At 39.6% G+C, this 18160-nt stretch overlaps 1 protein-coding gene across 18 annotated transcripts in view; it reads right to left on the bottom strand.

The window, feature by feature from the left end:
* The window catches only part of DLG2 (discs large MAGUK scaffold protein 2), a 2338778-nt gene that overhangs the window by 52745 nt on the left and 2267873 nt on the right, over positions 1 to 18160 (bottom strand). For all 18 annotated transcript variants that reach the window (XM_040255566.1, XM_040255568.1, XM_040255582.1 and 15 more), the window contains one exon: positions 17504 to 17579. In XM_040255566.1, the coding sequence (XP_040111500.1) occupies positions 17504 to 17579 (76 nt within the window). The remainder of the gene's footprint in view (positions 1 to 17503; positions 17580 to 18160) is intronic.

The raw sequence follows: 18160 nt of genomic DNA, 5'->3' as shown, positions 1-18160 counted from the left end.
ACTGTTATAACTGCTGTGATGGAGTTATTTACAGCAAGCGAGGCCGCTGGGGAGGCTGGAGAAAGCTCGGGGGCACCATTTCAGCTGGGGTTTCATGGAGAAGGAGATTGTCAGGTGGAGAAACAGCAAGACTCAGTTTGGGCGGATGCCCAATAGGGGGCGCAAGGCCGCCTCTTCTGCTCTCACCCTTGCCCAGTTCTGTAGAACTGAGGAATTACGGTAACAAGTTTTGTGGACAAAGTGGAGGTTTTGAGCAGAGGGTGGAACTCAGTGAAATTGCAGGAAAGACAGAGAGCTCGCCTGCCCTGGGCGCCTCTCAGTTACACGTGATATTCTGAAGGCTTACTTCTATTGAAGAAATAATGGAGCACGAAATGCACAGTACACATTTTTCTGCAGAAATCACATATAGAGTCAAGAAACCATTCTTTTGTCATTTAATCAACCATTTCAAGTATTTGGATTATAAATTCTGCAGAAGAATTTTGCGGCTGACAGGGAAGCCACAAAATCTACCCATCAAAGTCCTACGCACTTTGGTCACTATTAAATGAAAAGGAAAAACAAAACAAAACAAAACAAAACGCTTATTCCTTGGTTTTCTCAGCCCACAGCTGAATAAAAATAGCACAGTTCAACTCAGATGGGGGCTGGGCAGAGGTGCTGCCCCAGGAACACACACAGACGGTGCGGGGGAGTAGGGCTGAGTGCCGCAGAGGCGGGCAGGCAAGGAGAACCGTAAGGTTTGGATTCAACCAGGGAAGGCACCTGTAGTATGATGAATGAGGTCTGTAATTATTCATTCGACAACTCCCAAGGGGTCAGAGCGAGGAGTTGGGACCTCCGCAGTGGTTTTTTTCGGTGAGTGTAGTGGTGAGAGAATTGAGTCTCCACCTATGGTACCCAGCATGTAATTTACAACTCAAACCTCCATGGAATGTTTACGCTGTGGGTGAAGATTTAATAGTACTGAGATATCGTCAATCACCTTTATGCTGTGATTTTGAACTTTGTTGCTTAAATATATATAAATGCTAAATAAATAAAGACATTTAATTTGTAAATTTATTTTACCTATAGATAATAAGAGCTATAAGCATAAGATATTTGTACTTAATTTTATGCTTACATAGATTTAGGGAACATCATCATGAAGGCTTTAGTCAATACTTCAGGGTTGGGCAGGACAAGAGGGATTATTTTCTTTAAAAAAGGTACCTAAGGTAGGTTTCACCTCATAGGATTTTTGGAAAGTTTTAATGAGAAAAATTCTTATAATCTATTTTGCAAAATTTCTTGGCTTATAAATAACCTTCAGCAAATGCTCGTTATACAGTTATCACATTTTAGAAATACTGATCAAGTCAAATCCTTTATTTACCAAATGTGAACTTTGCCTGTTACTGAGAAGGTGGTAAACACTGAAATTCAGCCTGCTCTTGAGGATCAGCTGAGGGAAAAACTCCTTACCTTTTACAGAGCAATGATCGCATTGAGTAGCAATCATAAATTCATGTAATCTGGGCTTGTGTCCCAGCATGTCACCTCCACAACGGCCTGTGGGCATGGGAGGTGTTCACAGAACACTGTCTCCACAAACGAGGAGTGACAGGCGCTATCATTCACATCAGACACGTGCTCCACATTCATTAAGGTGTTAATTCTTCGTGACAGGTGAGTACAAGCCAATTATAGAGAAATGGTGGCTTCTTGGGGCCTTCCAAGAACAACCATTCACATCAAAAATGCCTGAACACTAGTTTCAACAAGTGGTAACAAAATCTTTACAAATATTCATGAAGCTGTCAAAACATGAAAGGCAAACAGCACTCTGCAAGCTTTTTGCTTCTTTTCAAGTGAGGTAGGCTCTAACTCAGACTGACAAGTGCTTGCAGTAAATTAGAGAAAGCTCTCACTTGGTAGCTGGGTCAGCCAAATTGCCCAGAACTTGGTAAATGAATGGTAACTGTTTGCTTTACATCTTATCACTACCAACAAATAGAGGGTGCTTCCCTGAGCTTCCTCATGGGTACCTATGTATACCAAACACCTTTGCTTCATGGGAAGAGGAACTTTTTTCCCTTTACTCTTTTTTTGCCAGTTAATATTTAACTTTAATAATACTTGCTATTCTTGAGCAGTCAGCAGTGCACAAAGTGAATGTTTACATACATGGTGAACACAGGCTCTAAGTTAAGTCTCCCTTTACTCTTAATGGACCCCAAGTGCACAGGATTTGATAGATCATAATCCTTGGTCATGATATGCTTTTCATTGTTTCATACCTTCATGTTAAGTGGGAGATTCATGGAGCTTATTACATTATGATAGATAAGTGGGCTACACATAGATTTTTTTTAAAGTGTAATTTTGATTTGAATAAACAGTCTTCATACTCTGTCTCTTTTTGTTTGTTTATCTGACATCTTAATGAAGCAAGTTTACTAGACCCCTCTGACTAGCCCATTTTACAGAGAACTATACATTTTCAAGGAAACCCCAGTCCTTCCCAGGCCATCTGATGTTTACCAAGAGCAAACAAAGGCTCATGCATCTTTGTTTCCTCCAAACCCTAGCACAGTGCTGGATATGAAAGACATCTTGTAAACCTTTTCTAGATAACTGAAATGATCTTCCTGTGCCTCCAAAGGACAGCACTTGGCTGTGTGAGTACAGACAGGTCACTTAATCCTGTTTCCTTATCTATGACATGAATAACATATCAAAGATTCTGCAAATATGAAGATTTACTACTAGTATCCATGAAGAGGGCTTCCCTGGTGGCTCAGATGGTAAAGAATCTGCCTGTAATACTGGAGATCTGGGTTTGATCCCTGGATTGGGAAGATCTCCTGGAAAAAGGAAAGGCAACCCACTCCAGTATTCTTGCCTGAGAAATCCCATGGAGGAACCTGGTGGGCCACAGTCCATGGGGTCGCAAAGAGTTAGACACAACTGAGTGACTAACACTTTTACTTTCATCCATGAAGAATTTCTTAAAAAAAACAACAAAAAAAACCAGCCTCAAATGCATTTATTATTTGGGCAAAAAGCATGACAAAACATTTATATAACACGATTCAGTATAAAAAATATCAATTTAGTTTTCTTCTCTTCCATTTATCCTCTGTTACTATAGCTATTGATTATGATTTGTTTTCAGGACTATATATGGATATTAATTTTTACATATGGAAAGTAGAACTTTCATAGTAGGATTAAGTGAAGAAAGAGAGTTTTTTTCGGGTTTATTTGCTTTTCTCTTTATACCCAATTGTATTGTTTTTGTTTATTTTCTTACCTTGAGAAGGTAACATTTTTGTAAGAGCAAATAATAAAGTCATCATCATAACAAATGCCTCCAGGATAGAAGTCTAGACCTAAGGAATATATTTGTAATTATTTGTGTGTGTGTGTGCATGTGTGTGCTCAGTTATGTCTGACTCTTTGTGACCCCATGGACTGTAGCATGCCAGGCTCCTCTGTTCATGGGCTTTTCCAAGAAAGTATTTTGGAGTGGGTTGCCATTTCCTCCTCCAAGGGATCTTCTCAACCCAGAGACTGATTCCGTGTCGCCTGCATTGGCAGGCGTTTTCTTTATCACTGCGCCACCTGGGAAGACCTGTAATTATATGGCACATGGAAAAAAATGCTTCATGAAGGATTTCTTAATCCTGGAGGAGCAGATATATTACAACACCTTTCTGCTTTTAACCTGGCAATCAGTCCAAAACTGGTTTCATTTTTTTTCAAAAAGGTTTATTTTAGTGACAGTTTTATTGAATCTTCCCTGGGTTGGTTTTCAGTTCAATTCAGTGGTTATTTTGGTATCATGCATAAACTGCCGATTTCTAACGGCACAATAGCAATTGTTTAGCGCCAGAGATTTGTGTTGGAAGGGAAGGCTACCGTGTTGAGGTGGGGTGTCGGGAGATATTGGCTTGAAGCTGGGCCTAAAAGCATATACACGAGTTAAATTTCTAGTCTGCATTCTCTCAAGTTCATGTTCCCTTCCACTGTCATCCTTGTGGGCACAGTTACTTTGCATAATTTGCCTGTACCCCTTTCTCTACCAATCAGTAACTCATGTGGGATCCGCCACATGTTCACAGATGACATTTTCAACATTCTCTGCTAACCACTGTTGCCATCTGTGACCTTCTGTCAGTGTGAGGCCTCCACGACCTGAGTCCTTCCAGCAACCTCCCTCAGGGTGCCCTGTGGTTCTACTCTCTCCTCCCAGGTAACCACCACTCACCCCACCAGCAATGAGTCAATGTCTTTAGTCACAAACAAATCCTGTCACTATTCTGTCCAAATAGCCTTTAAGGGCATCCCAGAGCCTGAAGAACAGCCTCTTTGAAATTTTTAAAGGAATGCCCTCTAATCTGGGGGTCCAACTACATTTCCAACCTTACTCCCCCAAGGCTCCCCTGTCTGTAGTCTATGATCCAATCAAACATAGAGTACTTATTGGTTGTCACATATCCTTCACTACTTTACTTTTGCTTCTACTATATCATAAATGTAAAAACTGCACTTATTCTGAAAGTGAAAGTTGCTCAGTCTTACCCGACTCTTTGCGACCCCATGGAATTCTCCAGGCCAGAATACTGGAGTGGGTAGCCTTTCCCTTCTCCAAGGGATCTTCCCAAACCAGGGATTGAATCCAGGTCTCCTGCATTGCAGGTGGATTCTTTACCTGCTGAGCCACCAGGGAAGCCCAAGAATACTGGAGCGGGTAGCCCATCCCTTCTCCAAGGGATCTTCCCAAACCAGGGATCAAATCCAGGTCTCCTACATTGCAGGTGGATTCTTTACCAGCTGAGCTATGAAGGAAGCCCACACTTATTCTACAGTTGCTGAAATCTTACTCAGCATCTAAAATGCTACCTTTTCTTGGAACCGTTTCTTAATTGTTTACACTCAGATTGGTCCTCCTTTTCCTTTGAATCTCCATTAAGGCTCTGTCTATCTCTTACTAAACTTTTCCACCATATGCTATATTGTTGTGTGTGTGTGTGTGTATGTGTCTGTGTTCTAGAAAGTAAGTTCTGGGATGGCAGAGGTGGGGCCCGTGTCCCCAACTCAGTGGTCAAAGCAGTTTCCTGCACATAAGGGATACTTAAAACCTATTTATTGAAATGAAGGAAATAACACTAAGATTAAGATAACTTTTCTTTAAAAGCAAAAATAAGTTGTTCAGTTCTCCATGTACAAACTACAGTAAAAACATGTAGGCTATATCTTCTAATTCATATACCATTTCTCCCAATATATCACCTTCTTTATTCTCACTATTCACTACTTATTGGTTAAGTGTCATGAACTATTTAAGCCTTAAATAAATCATATTCCCTGCCTTCAAGGAACTTGCAATCTACTTTCTAGATTTTATTATAGCTAAAAAATCAAAGTCTCAGAAGGAGAAGCTACTGGATCCAGATCACATAGCTAAGAATACAATCCAAGACAGCCTAAGTTCAGCGACTATTTTTTAAATAAAAGGGCAAAGTAATTAGGTATTTTTAAATGAATATTAGGAACATACTGGAAGCTGCTATTGAAACTTTTCAGACATTATGTGATCTGCCATTAAGAAAAAGACTTTCTACCCACATATAAACACAGTATACAGTTGAAAAGAGACAAGATATATACTATTTTTGCTTGCTGAGATTCTGGCTGTAATTACTATAGTGAGGAAGTCAGATGACTAAACAGTAGCTTCCACATCTTTATCTTTCAGTATTGATGTTTTAGTTTTCGGAGAGTTAAAATGTTTTGCATGGTGAAATGTACAAGCTCTAAGATGTGACTCTGGGTTTTTACCTTAAAGAGTCAGGTTAAAGGAAACCCTGCAGTGAATTAGAATTGATTCATGAATACCACCCCCACCCCCCACCAAAGTAGAAATGGTTTCGAGCCAAATTTTCAGAATTAACAGCAGGAAGAAAATTGAACAAAAGCTCAGTGTTTTCATCTGATGAAACTATACTCGTTATTTATATAACCACAAATTATACATCTCTTATTTATATTTCTTTAGCCTTAGCATCAATAATTAAATAGATAGAATTAGCTATGCTAATAACATCTAGAATTAGTTCATACATAAAAATGCTTTGGGGCTTCCTTGGTAGCTCAGCTGGTAAACAATCCGCCTACAATGCAGGTGACCCCAGTTTGATTCCTGGGGCGGGAAGATCCACTGGAGAAGGGATAGGCTGCCCACTCCAGTATTCTTGGGCTTGCCTGGTGGCTCAGCTGGTAAAGAATCCGCCTGCAATGCGGGAGACCTGGGTTCAGTCCCTGGGTTGGGAAGATCCCCTTGAGAAGGGAAAGTCTTTACCCACTTCAGTATTCCAGCCTGGAGAATTCCATGTATTGTATGTATAGTCCATGGAGTCGCAAAGAGCCAGACAGGACTGAGTGACTTTTACTTTCACTAAAATGCCTTGAGGAATCAATTATTCTATTCTGCTCATGTAATACGTCATCACACAAGGGCCAACGCTGCCATTTACTAGCTCTGTGAGCTTGGGTAAGTTGTTTACCCTTCCTAAACTTGTTATCTCATCTGTAAGATGGGCATATTAAGAATTTTTCTATGGAGCAAATGAGCAACGCCTATTAAAAGAAACTGTAGAAGAACATAAGGCAGTCTATGGGTGTTCAGAGTAATTGGTGTACTGAATAGAACGTGGCAGTTCTCCAATGCAACAAGCACTGATTGAGTCTGTTCTAAAAATTTCCACAGGTAATTGTACAATATGGTAGAGAACTCAGAAACAATCCTGATTTTCAGCCAATGGCAGGGACAGGAGTGGAGGACAGTCTGCTGTCAACTCCACCTTCCTGCCCAATATAAAGTCAGCAAGTACACAGTCAAAAAACACTCCTGTGCCAACAGGTGTCAGGCAAGGTTGTGCCAACTCTCCCTTCCTTTCTGTGCACAGCACGGTGTGTGTGTGCATGGCTGGGAGGGAGACTGACTAATATTTCTAGGTACTTAACATATATTATTTCTTTTACTATGATTCCCATTTTTATATATCTGGTGATTGAAGCATAGATATATTAACGATAACTCTGATAGAAATTGACTATTCTGTGTGATATCAAACCGTTTCCCTACACCTGTGTATCTCAAATTTTAGCAAGTCTATGGAATTTTCCCAGGAGCTTGGTAAAAAGCAACTTTCCTGACTCTCCATCCCTAGAGATTCTTTTTTTCCTCTTTCTTTTTTATTTTTTACATTTTGAAAGTATGATAACACATTTATACAAGACTTGGAAAATACAGAATAAAGTTACATATAGTTCCACTCTATTACAATTATTTTTTAAGTAGATAAACTAAGATTTTTAGTTGGAGTTTCAATATAAAACTCTCAAAAATTAACTGAATATACAGAGAAGTAGAAGGATATAGTAGACCTGAAAAGCACCATGAACCAATTCAACATAATTAAGATTTATACAATTTTCACACAACAATAGGATACAAATTCTATTCAAGTTTCTGTAGACTAGAAACTTCTATCCCTAGAGATTCTGAGTCCACAGGGCTGGGTTTGAGGTTTGGCATCCATTTTCAAGTCTCAGCTGATGCTGATGTAGGTGCCCTAGGCTACGTTTTTTTCTTTTTTTCTGCCAAATATTTTCTGGTCTCTTCTTTCCTTTCTGTTGCTACTCTGTGGTTCTAGGTCAGGCTGTCTCCATCTCACCCATTATTAAAATAGACTCCAACTGTCTAGGGTTGCCTCCTTTTGGAAATTTATTCCAAAATAAATTGAGTGACCTGCTAAAGTTCTAATCTAACCTTTCTAAAATCCTCCAAAGCCTCTCCACTGCCATCTGAGTTAGATCTGAGTCCCGACTTCCTCTTGGCCTTCCTGGCTGACACCTGTAACTTTGTACTTAAGCTCCTGTGTTTGTCACACAAAGCTTCTTTGGCTTCCCTGCACACAATGGGTACCTCCTGTCTTTAGATGCCTTCCCCTCGGCCTCCACGAGTCTTTCTATCCTTTTACACTAGATTCTATTGATCCTTCAAGGCTCAGTTGGGGCATTATCGCCACTGAGAACTTCCCTGCGCACTTCGAGAGAGGCTTAAGTATTCCAGATCTGAGTTCAAATAGTAGCCTGACCTCACTTCCCATTCAGCGCTTAGAAGATTCTATTTGTCATGTGCTTACATGTTTATCTCTGCAGAATATAGGGCTTCTCAGGTGGCTCAGTGGCACTCACACCGATGCAGCAGCCGCAGGAGATGCGGGTTCCATCCCTGGGTGGGGAAGGTCCCCTGGAGGAGGGCAGGGCAACCCACTCCAGTACTCTTGCCTGGAAAATCCCACGGACAGAGGAGCCTGGCAGGCTACAATCCATGGGGTCGCAGTAGGACACGACTGAGGGGACTGAGCACCTGGAGAATATTTTGATTCCTACAGGCTAGAACCCTGTCCTATCATGGTGTACTTTCATTGCTTAAATTGGTACGTGGCACCCATATAGCCTCAACAAATGTCTGTTAAACTAAAACCTAAAACACTGAGAACTGAAATCATCAGAGAGGAGAAAGTGCCATGAGCAAGTGAATTTATTATACTTAAATTTACCATATTCCTTCCAACACTCCTGAAGTGAAAATGTTAGCCTAATATAATCAAGCAGGGAAAATAACACTGGATTTCAAAGTATTTTGAAAAATTTACAACTTTTGTACCTTTTTCCTCCTGGGGATGAGGTTGATCAAACACATTCAAGAGTCAACATATACAAAACCAAAAAAAAAAGTGTTTTAAAAATATAATTAAGGTAAAAGAACTGAACAAACTAAAACATATTATAAAAATGATTATGCACACATGTGTAGTGGACAGATTTTATCGGTTGTAAATTATACTAAATTTGGTAACATAAGGTTGTAGATTAACTTGGCTGGTTGAACAATGGTAGTTCTTAGAGCTAGGAGGGAGGTGACCCAAGAAATATGCACATAAGGAACATGATTTATTCTCTATCCCATCCCACACACTAGTAGTTTCCTCATTAATAACTTGACAAATAAATACCCTATGGGGTATTTAAAGTAAAAGCATGTGTATTTATTCACTAAAAAAATGGTCGTTGAGTTCAGCTTTCAAGGTTGAGAGAGAGACACTCCTTACATATATCAGAGAATGAAACTCAACTGTAGGTCCCTCTGAGAACCACCTGCAGAAAAGCCACTTGTATATCTTTAATCAGAGAATCACATGGCTCTCAGTGGACATGGGAGCTCAAGGTTTGGACAGATGTGATGATCACATTCAAAGGAAATGTAGGGAGTTGGCATCTCTTCCCAGACTGGGCTGGTCTGGTGACACTGAAGAATTTCCTGGACACAATCCTGTTTTGGATCTTTAAATAAAAATGTTAGCCTGGTTAAAACCACCCTGCATGCAGTACAGGGAAAGAATCAGAGGAGAAAGACCAGTGCCAGGAAGTCCAACCAGGAAACTGACAGAGGGCCTGGAGGAGGGGAGTGATAATGAACAACTCGGGGGACAGCGGTTATTGAGTTTATGAACTTTGAGGGGAAATGTTGCCTTCCCAAAGGCAAGTATGAGGCAGTATACTCCTCCTTTCACCCCACCTCTCTGAATCCCTAGGTCACTCTGGACATCTGAGCTCTTCCCTGGGCTCTGGCCATCCAAAAGCTAGCTCTATTAAGGAGTTTCCCCATTTTTTGAGGGTAGAAATGACTTATCCTTTGAAACTCAAAATATCACTTTGAAGCTGCTACAAAGGCAACCCTCATAACTCATCCTGGGGAAATAAACATAATTCCTATATTGCTGACAAAACACTAACTGTCAGGTCACTTTTCTGATACATGATTTGATGGCAGGCTCTGCTACTAACTCTGTGTGCTCTAGAAAAATGATTCTTAGTTTCTTCATCTGTAAATGACATAGTAGGACCCAATGACTGTATGGAAATTTCCAAGAGGGTATGAAACAGAACTGAGACTTCTTAATGCCAGCTCCAGTTTGATTCAGGGAGATTGCCAGGATCCTGTCACCAATAGCTCCATCTTTGCCCCCACCCCTCTCTACTGAATATTTCGAACTATGGTTCTGGAGAAGACTCTTGAGAGTCCCTTGGAATGCAAGGAGATCAAACCAGTCAACCCTAAAGGAAATCAACCCTAAATATTCATTGGAAGGACTCACTGGAAAAAGCTCTGATTCTGGGAAAGATTGAGGGCAGGAGGAGAAGGGGCAACAGAGGATAAGATGGTTGGATGGCATCATCGACCCAACGGCCATGAGCTTGAGCAAACTCTGGGACATAGTGATGAGCAGGGAAGCCTGGTGTGCTGCAGTCCATGGGGTCACAAACAGTCAACATGACTTGGAGACTGAATAACAACAACAACTCATCTCTCCCAGTCAACATCCCCTCTGAAAAGGAGCCCAAGGCTTTAGAAAAGGAAACAGAATATTAGGTCAGATGTCCAAGGAGGATGGTCCTCTCTGATCTCTTCAGCCACACTCTTCTCCTTTCCTTTCTTCACTGTTTTAAATTCAGTTTTTCAGAATCTCACACCCAGAATACTGCTTTAGTTATCTCAATATCGCCCACTGCTGGTCTCTGTCCCCTCCAATCTCTCTTTCCCATGGTTGCCAGACTGATCTCTTGGAAACCTACTTTTGATCATTCACTTAAGTGAGTGAAGTCGCTCAGTCGTGTCTGACTCTTTGCAACCCCGTGAATTGTAGCCTACCAGGCTCCTCCGTCCATGGGATTCTCCAGGCAAGGGTATTGGAGTAGGTTGCCATTTACCTTTCCTCTAAATAGGGTGGAAGGAGAAGCCAGTTGTGTGTCTGGTAGACATTGTGCTAGGGGCCCAAAGATGAGTAAGTTTGGAGGTCTGCCTGGGAGTGGTTTGGGCAGCAATTCAGGTACATTAAGGATGGAAAAATCAGAGAAAATCACTAGGCTAGGTGTGGTCACAACCATTAAAATTCTTCACTGTCTACAGGATAAAGTACAAGTTTCCTGGAAAATATGAGGCACTACAACTGACCTGAGTCACTTTGCAGTTCTGAGGCCTTTCATTCTTCACTAATTGCTTCTTGGAATGGAAGCAACCATGTTCTATTTCCTATGTGTCCTGTATCCTATTCCTACGCCACTGCCCATCCCTTGAAAATTGTACTAATCCTTCAAGGCTCCCCAGTTCAAATTCCTCCAGCTTCTAAGCCAGAATCAAGTTCAGAGGAGCCTGCATTTCAGAGCAAGGTTCCCGTCCCTCCTGTTTGGTATGAATTACTTCCTCCCTGGGGGGGGGACCCATTCTTTCGCCAGTAGCCCTGCTCCTTTAGGGCAGCGACCGTGACTGACTCATCTTGGTCCACACTGCCCAGAAAGCTGCCTTGTATAGGCAACAACACCTTTGTTGTTGTTGTTTAGTTGCTAAGTCATGTCTGACTCACTGAAACTCCATGGACTATAACTGGCCAGGCTCCTCTGTCCATGGGATTTCCCAGGCAAGAATACTGTGGTGGGTTGCCATTTCCTTCTCCAGGGGATCTTCCCAATCCAGGGAACAAACTCATATCTCCTGCAGGCAGATTCTTTATCACTGAGCCACCTGGGAAGCCCATATTGGCACCTAATAAAGGTTTATTAAATAACTGACTAAACATGTTTTCTAAGACTTCATTTTACTCTGGTAGACCCCAACAGAGAAAAGTGTGCAGACTCCACGCTCCCTTCGGAAAAGTTCTCATACAGGGAGATGCACTTCATCAAGAAATCTGCTTCCGCCTTTCAGAATTTAAGTTTTTGTTCAAATTAGTTTTTGACAAAGCTAAACCCAATTCAATTTATTTCTTCATTTTGCTTAAAATGCACAAGTGTGACATGGTCTTAATAAGGGAGAGAGTTATGCTATAGTAAATGGATTAAGGATTATGGAATCAATTAGACATGAGTTCAGATTTCTTCACCTCACCAAGCCTCAGTTTCTTCAAATCTATAAAGGGAATAAATGATGCCCCTTCAAGTTTTGCTGTGGTGATTAAGAGATATAGATGTAAGTTGTCTAGGTTTTTACAATGGTACTCCTACTACTGACACTTCGAATAACATCTCTAACTTCTGTTTCGTACCAGCCAGTGGATAAAGGACTAGTCATTTATTTGTAGCCTATCTTATTTTAGAAAGGATTTACAATGCAAAGGGGACCCTTATAATTGCACATTGCTGATATTTAGTAAGAATGTTAGTAATAATTCTTTTATATTCTTTCAGATGTGTATTTTCCTCCCTTAAATTACTGAGATTTTAAAATAAAAATTAAACAAAACAGCATAAATCACTAAATACCACTGATTTTTCAGTGGAAAAAAAGCTTGATTCTGAAGATTATTCTTAAATGTCTCAATAAATAATAGAACAGCCAATTTGAAAATTGATAAAAAGTTAGAACAGTGAAAGAAATTAAGGTGGTGATTAAGTTTTCACCAGAGACTAGTTTGAACAGAGATGCATTAGAAATTTAACTGACATTCTCAGGAAAGCTTGGGTGCACTGAGATCTGGGGAACTGAGGTGGTTCTCAAGCAGATCTATTCACATTGACGGCCACTTTGAGCCTGGTTATGGGCTACAGACTGGAATTATCTGGATTGCTGCCACAGTAGTCCTCTTGTCTTTCCATGTGTAGACACAGACTTCATGAAGACACATGGTGTTTCATTTGTAGCAAATGGGCATTTAGGAATGGAGAGCCTCAGATTTCCTCACGGATACTCTCCAAACTCAGTAAGCTTCAAAGCTCATAGCCAGACTTTCCACAAAAACTTCCCAACCTTCCAGATCTTCCTGGTCAGCCTCATTAACCAAAACTCCCACCACACCATCCTCACCATCCACCTGGTGTCTCTGATCTGCAAGGTCTTACTCCAAAATGCCTACACTTTCCACCTTCATGTTCGTGCTGTTTCCTATGTGTGGCAAACTCTTACTCAAACTTCAAAATCTCACTCAAATAGTACCTTCTCTTTGAAGCCTTCTCCCTTATCCAAGTCATAATTAGTAGCTCTCTCCTTCTTCTGACTTCCAAGAAAAAAAAGGAGAGTGTGAAGAAATGAGAAAGGCAAATGTTTTACTGTCAAAATAAACTGAATTTAAACCTGACTTTTGTACTTACTAGCTGTGTGATCTTAGGTAAATTAGTTAATCTTCCTGAGGCACAATCTCCTGGTATTTAAAATAGAGATTAATTCGCTAAATTTGGGCTTCCCAGGTGGCAATAGTGGTAAAGAATCCATTTGCTAATTCAGGAGAAGCAAGAGACAGGAGTTCAAGCTCTGGGTTGGGAAGATCCCCTGGAGGAGGAAGTGGCAACCCACTCCAGTATTCTCGCCTGGAAAATCCCATGGACAGAGGAGCCTGATGGGCTACAGTCCACGGGCCTGCAAAGAGTCGGACACAACTAAGCAACTGAGCACACGTGCACGCACACACACACACACACACACACACACAAATAGGGATCGTCAGTGATATTGTGTTGCCATTGTTTGCTTGCTTATATATCTTTCTATGAGCTCTGAAGTAGGAAAGACTTTGTCTTTTTAATCATCCGGCTGCCCCACGAGGCACCTAGCCTAGTAACTAATGTTTTGTAGAACTCAATTTTCAAACATTAATGAATGTTTAATTATTCATTCATAATTCCTATATTTATAATTCCTCAATTCATAATTAAGGAAAAGTAAATCAAGCACTCTAAGTTCTTTTTCTATGAAGTGCTCTCTAGTCATTCCCATATCCATGAAGTCGAATCCCCATAGCTCTTGTACACACTAATAAGGCTCTTGTCACAGCCCATTTTACACATACTAATTGATTCTAAGATCCTCCAGGGCAGTGGCCACAGCTTTCACTCTGTTTAAAAAACTTTTTTAAAAAAATGCTTTGGCCACACCGTATGGCATATGGGATCTTAGTTAGCCCACTAGGGACCAAACGTGTGCCCCTTGCATTGGAAGCATGGAGTCCCAACCACTGGACTACCAGAGAAGTCCCCATGGCTTTCACCCTGAATCCCCAACAACTCACAATGTTCTGTCAATACCAACTAATGATAAGGTTACTTAAATATCCCATCCTCTTCCTCATTTCAAATAGTTTTTCTTTTCAGTTTAGGCTGCATTTACCCCTGGGTCTCAGAGACTGAGGCCTCTGTAACAATGACTAATTTCTGTAGTTTTTGTCCAAGGCTCAAAGTGAGTGGCATCTCCTGACTTTCTTAACTCTCCATTGGTGAGTTGGTCTGTCCTTTCTTCAGTCTTAATTGTCCTGTCTTTCTCTTATTGTCCTTTACGTTCTACTTCAGGATGAGAATCTTCTTATTGATGTACTATTTTTGTAGGGACTTGGAAACTGTGGTTTATTGCTTTTTAATTAATAGGCTCATGGAGAATTACTGCTGGAAGGCACCTTAAAAATCACTGAATCCAGGGATCTCAAGCAGAGAACAATTCCCAATAGTGTGTTGGGCATGACATCAATTATGACAGCCCCCCACCTTTTTCTGTTGAGGTCATATATGGCCTCAGAATCATTTTCAAGTTAGAGACATCAATTCATCACTGTACACAGGAGGTGAAACTTCTTTGACATCCCTGATATAGTTCAAAGCTGCTACTTTGCTAATGAGGTCCAAAGAGCAGTGACGACTCAGTAATAAACTGACACCAGAACTCAGGTACCCGATTCTCATGATTTTCAGTTCAGAGTTTCCCTTTCCACGTGCTCTCTGCTTCTCCTTCAACAGCCACTCAAGTCCTAGGATTTATATTCTACTCATTGGCTCGTACCTAATCGTATTCAACAATATGATTAAAAAAACACAACACACAAGTTTTGTCCTTATTAAAAAGGCATCTGGGCTCTCACTGATGTTATAAGCTCTTGAGGAGAAGGGCCTGTGTTACCTTTGTATCTTTCCCAAGTTCTAATCCTGTCTGGCACATGGTAGGCATTCAATGAAAATTCTTTGATATACATCCAACTATGTATATGAAACAAACAGGAAATCTATCCTAAAATTCTCACCAAGAATCACTGAAAAATTTTACCCCTTTGTATGGAGACAGTATTTGTTTGAAAGGTTTCCATGCATGATGACATATTCCCTCACTATTTTTTAGAGTGACATCATGTTTAAATAAATTCCCTTTCACCAGAATGTATTAGGGGAATGAAAATCATTGTGTCAATGACTGGGCTGCCCAGTGAAACTTCTGCTTAAAAATATAAAGGGAAGTATTGTGGTTTAGGGCTCAAAAGTCCTGAGAAATGATAGCTTTTCTTTTTGCTTTCATGGTGAAAAATGTTGACCTAAACTTGTGGTTCTGTGTGATGCTCACAAGTCAAAAATGTAAGGACAGAAAAGTAAAGGAAAGGATATGAAGAGAAAGAGAATGGGAAAGCAGAAGGTGGGGAAAGATATTTTACAATACAGCAATACAATTCTTGTATTATCACTTAAAAATAGATTAAAAAACCCACAACTTACATCATACAACAGGAAAGATTAAATGCTTTCCCCTTAAGGTCAGGAACTGAACAGTTTGCTACTTTCATACAAACTATACAGGAAGTTCTAGCCAAGGCAATCAGTTATAATAAAGAAATAAAAGTCACCTAGATTGAAAAGAAAGAAGTAAAACTCTCTTTTTACATATAACATGACCTTGTAGATAGAAAATCCTGAGGAATCCACCAAAAAGCTATTACAATTAATAAATGGATTCAGCAAGGTATAAGACTGATATACACAACAATTATATTTCTATATACTTGCAATGAACTATCAAAAAATAAAACTAAAAAAATAATTCATGTGCAAAAGAATGAAATTACAATCCTACTTCATATCATACACAGTAACTAATGCAAAATGGATCAACCACCTAAATGTAACAGCTAAAAGTATAAAACTCAAAAGAAAATATGGACATCTTCATGGTCTTGGTTTTTTAGATATAATACCAAAGAAAGTAGAAAAAGAAAAAATAGGTAGATATCAAAATAAAAAAAATTTGTGCACCAACATACATTCTGAAGAGAGACAACTCATAGAATGGGAAAAAATATTTGGAAAGTGTATATTTAATAAGAGATTAATATCTGGAATATACAAAGAACTTCTACAGCTCAGCAACAACAAAAGAATGCCATTTTGAAAATGGGCAAAGGACCCGAAAAGACACTTCTCCAAAGAAGATATACAACTGGTCAATAAGCACATGAAAAGATGTTTAATACCAATGGTAATTAGGGAAATAAAAAATCATAACTACAATGAGATACCACTTCAGACCAAACAGGAGGACTATAAGCAGAAAGATGTATAATAACAAGTGCTGGCAAGGATGGAGAGAAACTGGAACCCTCACACACTGATGATGAGAATGCAGAATGTTACAGCCACCTTGGAAACAGTCTGGCAGTTCCCCAAAATGTTAAACACAGAGTCATCATATGACCCAGGAATTCCACTGCTAAGTACATGCCCAATGGAAGTAAGAGTATATTTCTATATAAAGATCCATACACAAATGTTGATAGCATCGTTATTCATCATTGCTCCTAAGTGGAAACAACACAAATTTCCACCAACTGATGCATGGATACATTTAGATGAGTATAACCATACAATGGAATATTGTTGGGCAATGAAAAGAAAAGAAGTGCTTATATATGCTACAACACAGAGGCACTTTGAGAATGTTATGTAAAGTGAAAGAAGTAGTCGCAAAAGACCACATAGTATATAATGCCATTTGTATGAACTATACAGAATAGGCAAACCTATGGAGACAAAGTAGATTAGTAGTCCCCTAGGGCTAGGTCAGAGGGCTGGGGAGACGGACGTGACTGCTGCAGGATTTCTTTACGGGGTGATGAAATATTCTAAAGTTGACTGTGGTGATGGTTGCATAACCCTAAATTTCATTTGTTAATTTTCTTCTTTTCTATGTCTGTCACAACAATCCAAGTATTCACTTAGATGATCCATCTGTATATTTCCATGACCACTGACCTAACTTTATAATGTGTAAAGGGTTAGATATATCTTATGATGAGCAGGCATCTTTTATAGAATCTAGCCTTTGAAAATGTTTATTTTAAAAGAAAAAAGTTAGAGAAATAAAAATACCAAAACTATCTTTTTTCTTCTTCACTATAGTCATCATATCACCTTGATAATGCATCATTTCTGCTGATCACTAGCAGCTTTACCCCCAATATTTAGTATATTTATTATAGATCTATTTCATCAGAAATCACATCATGGCTTTTAGCAAAACATTTTTAAGTGATCTGCTGTCTTGTAGCTCCATAATCTGTCTGTTACTGAAAGCTTACATGCTAATTTTAGTTCAATCCATGGCAACCTAGAGAACTTAATGTTTCAATTATTTTGTACCTACCCCTTTTGAATCAATCACTCCAGGTTTTGCATTAAACTTCACTGTCTTCAATCGGGCACGTTCTTTTCTTTCCACCCTAAGGAAAATGGAAAATAAAGAGTCTATCACATGGCAAGGCATATATGATTTTAAATTCCTTATCCAATGAAGAATACCTCTTCTTCTTATCCTTCAGATAAAATGTTTTAAAATATTTGTGTTTCTTTGTTAGTATAAAAAGTCTTGGTATAACATCTCTAAGCTGCCAACACATCCGTTGCAATTTTTGTGTTACATGTACTGAATCGTCACATAGGAATAAAAACCTAATATTTGCTATTTAAATGCCTGAATCAATCAGAATCTACTTCAAGAAATCACAGTCCACAGACACGAACACCTAAAGTGGAGGCCAAGTAAACTCTCCTCTCCTAATATCCTTTTCTGTTTGCTTCCTTTTTCTTTCCCTCTCTTTAAGAAAGCTGGGGTGTTTACTTTTACCTCAAACCAAATATGTTATAATCTTGAACTTTTCCTTTGCCCAGTGTCCTTCTGCTGCCATCTCTGCAGTTTTTGTTATTTTTACCTTCATTCATTCATCAAGCACTTATTGAAAGCCTACCTGTATCAAGTAAGGTGTTGGGGGAAAAAAAAATTAAAAAGCATGACTTCAATGAA

Source organism: Oryx dammah, unplaced genomic scaffold (assembly GCF_014754425.2).
Source record: "Oryx dammah isolate SB20612 unplaced genomic scaffold, SCBI_Odam_1.1 HiC_scaffold_15, whole genome shotgun sequence".
Taxonomy (NCBI): domain Eukaryota; kingdom Metazoa; phylum Chordata; class Mammalia; order Artiodactyla; family Bovidae; genus Oryx; species Oryx dammah.
The sequence above is the reverse complement of the archived record's forward strand: the minus strand, read 5'-3'. Positions and strand labels throughout refer to the sequence as shown.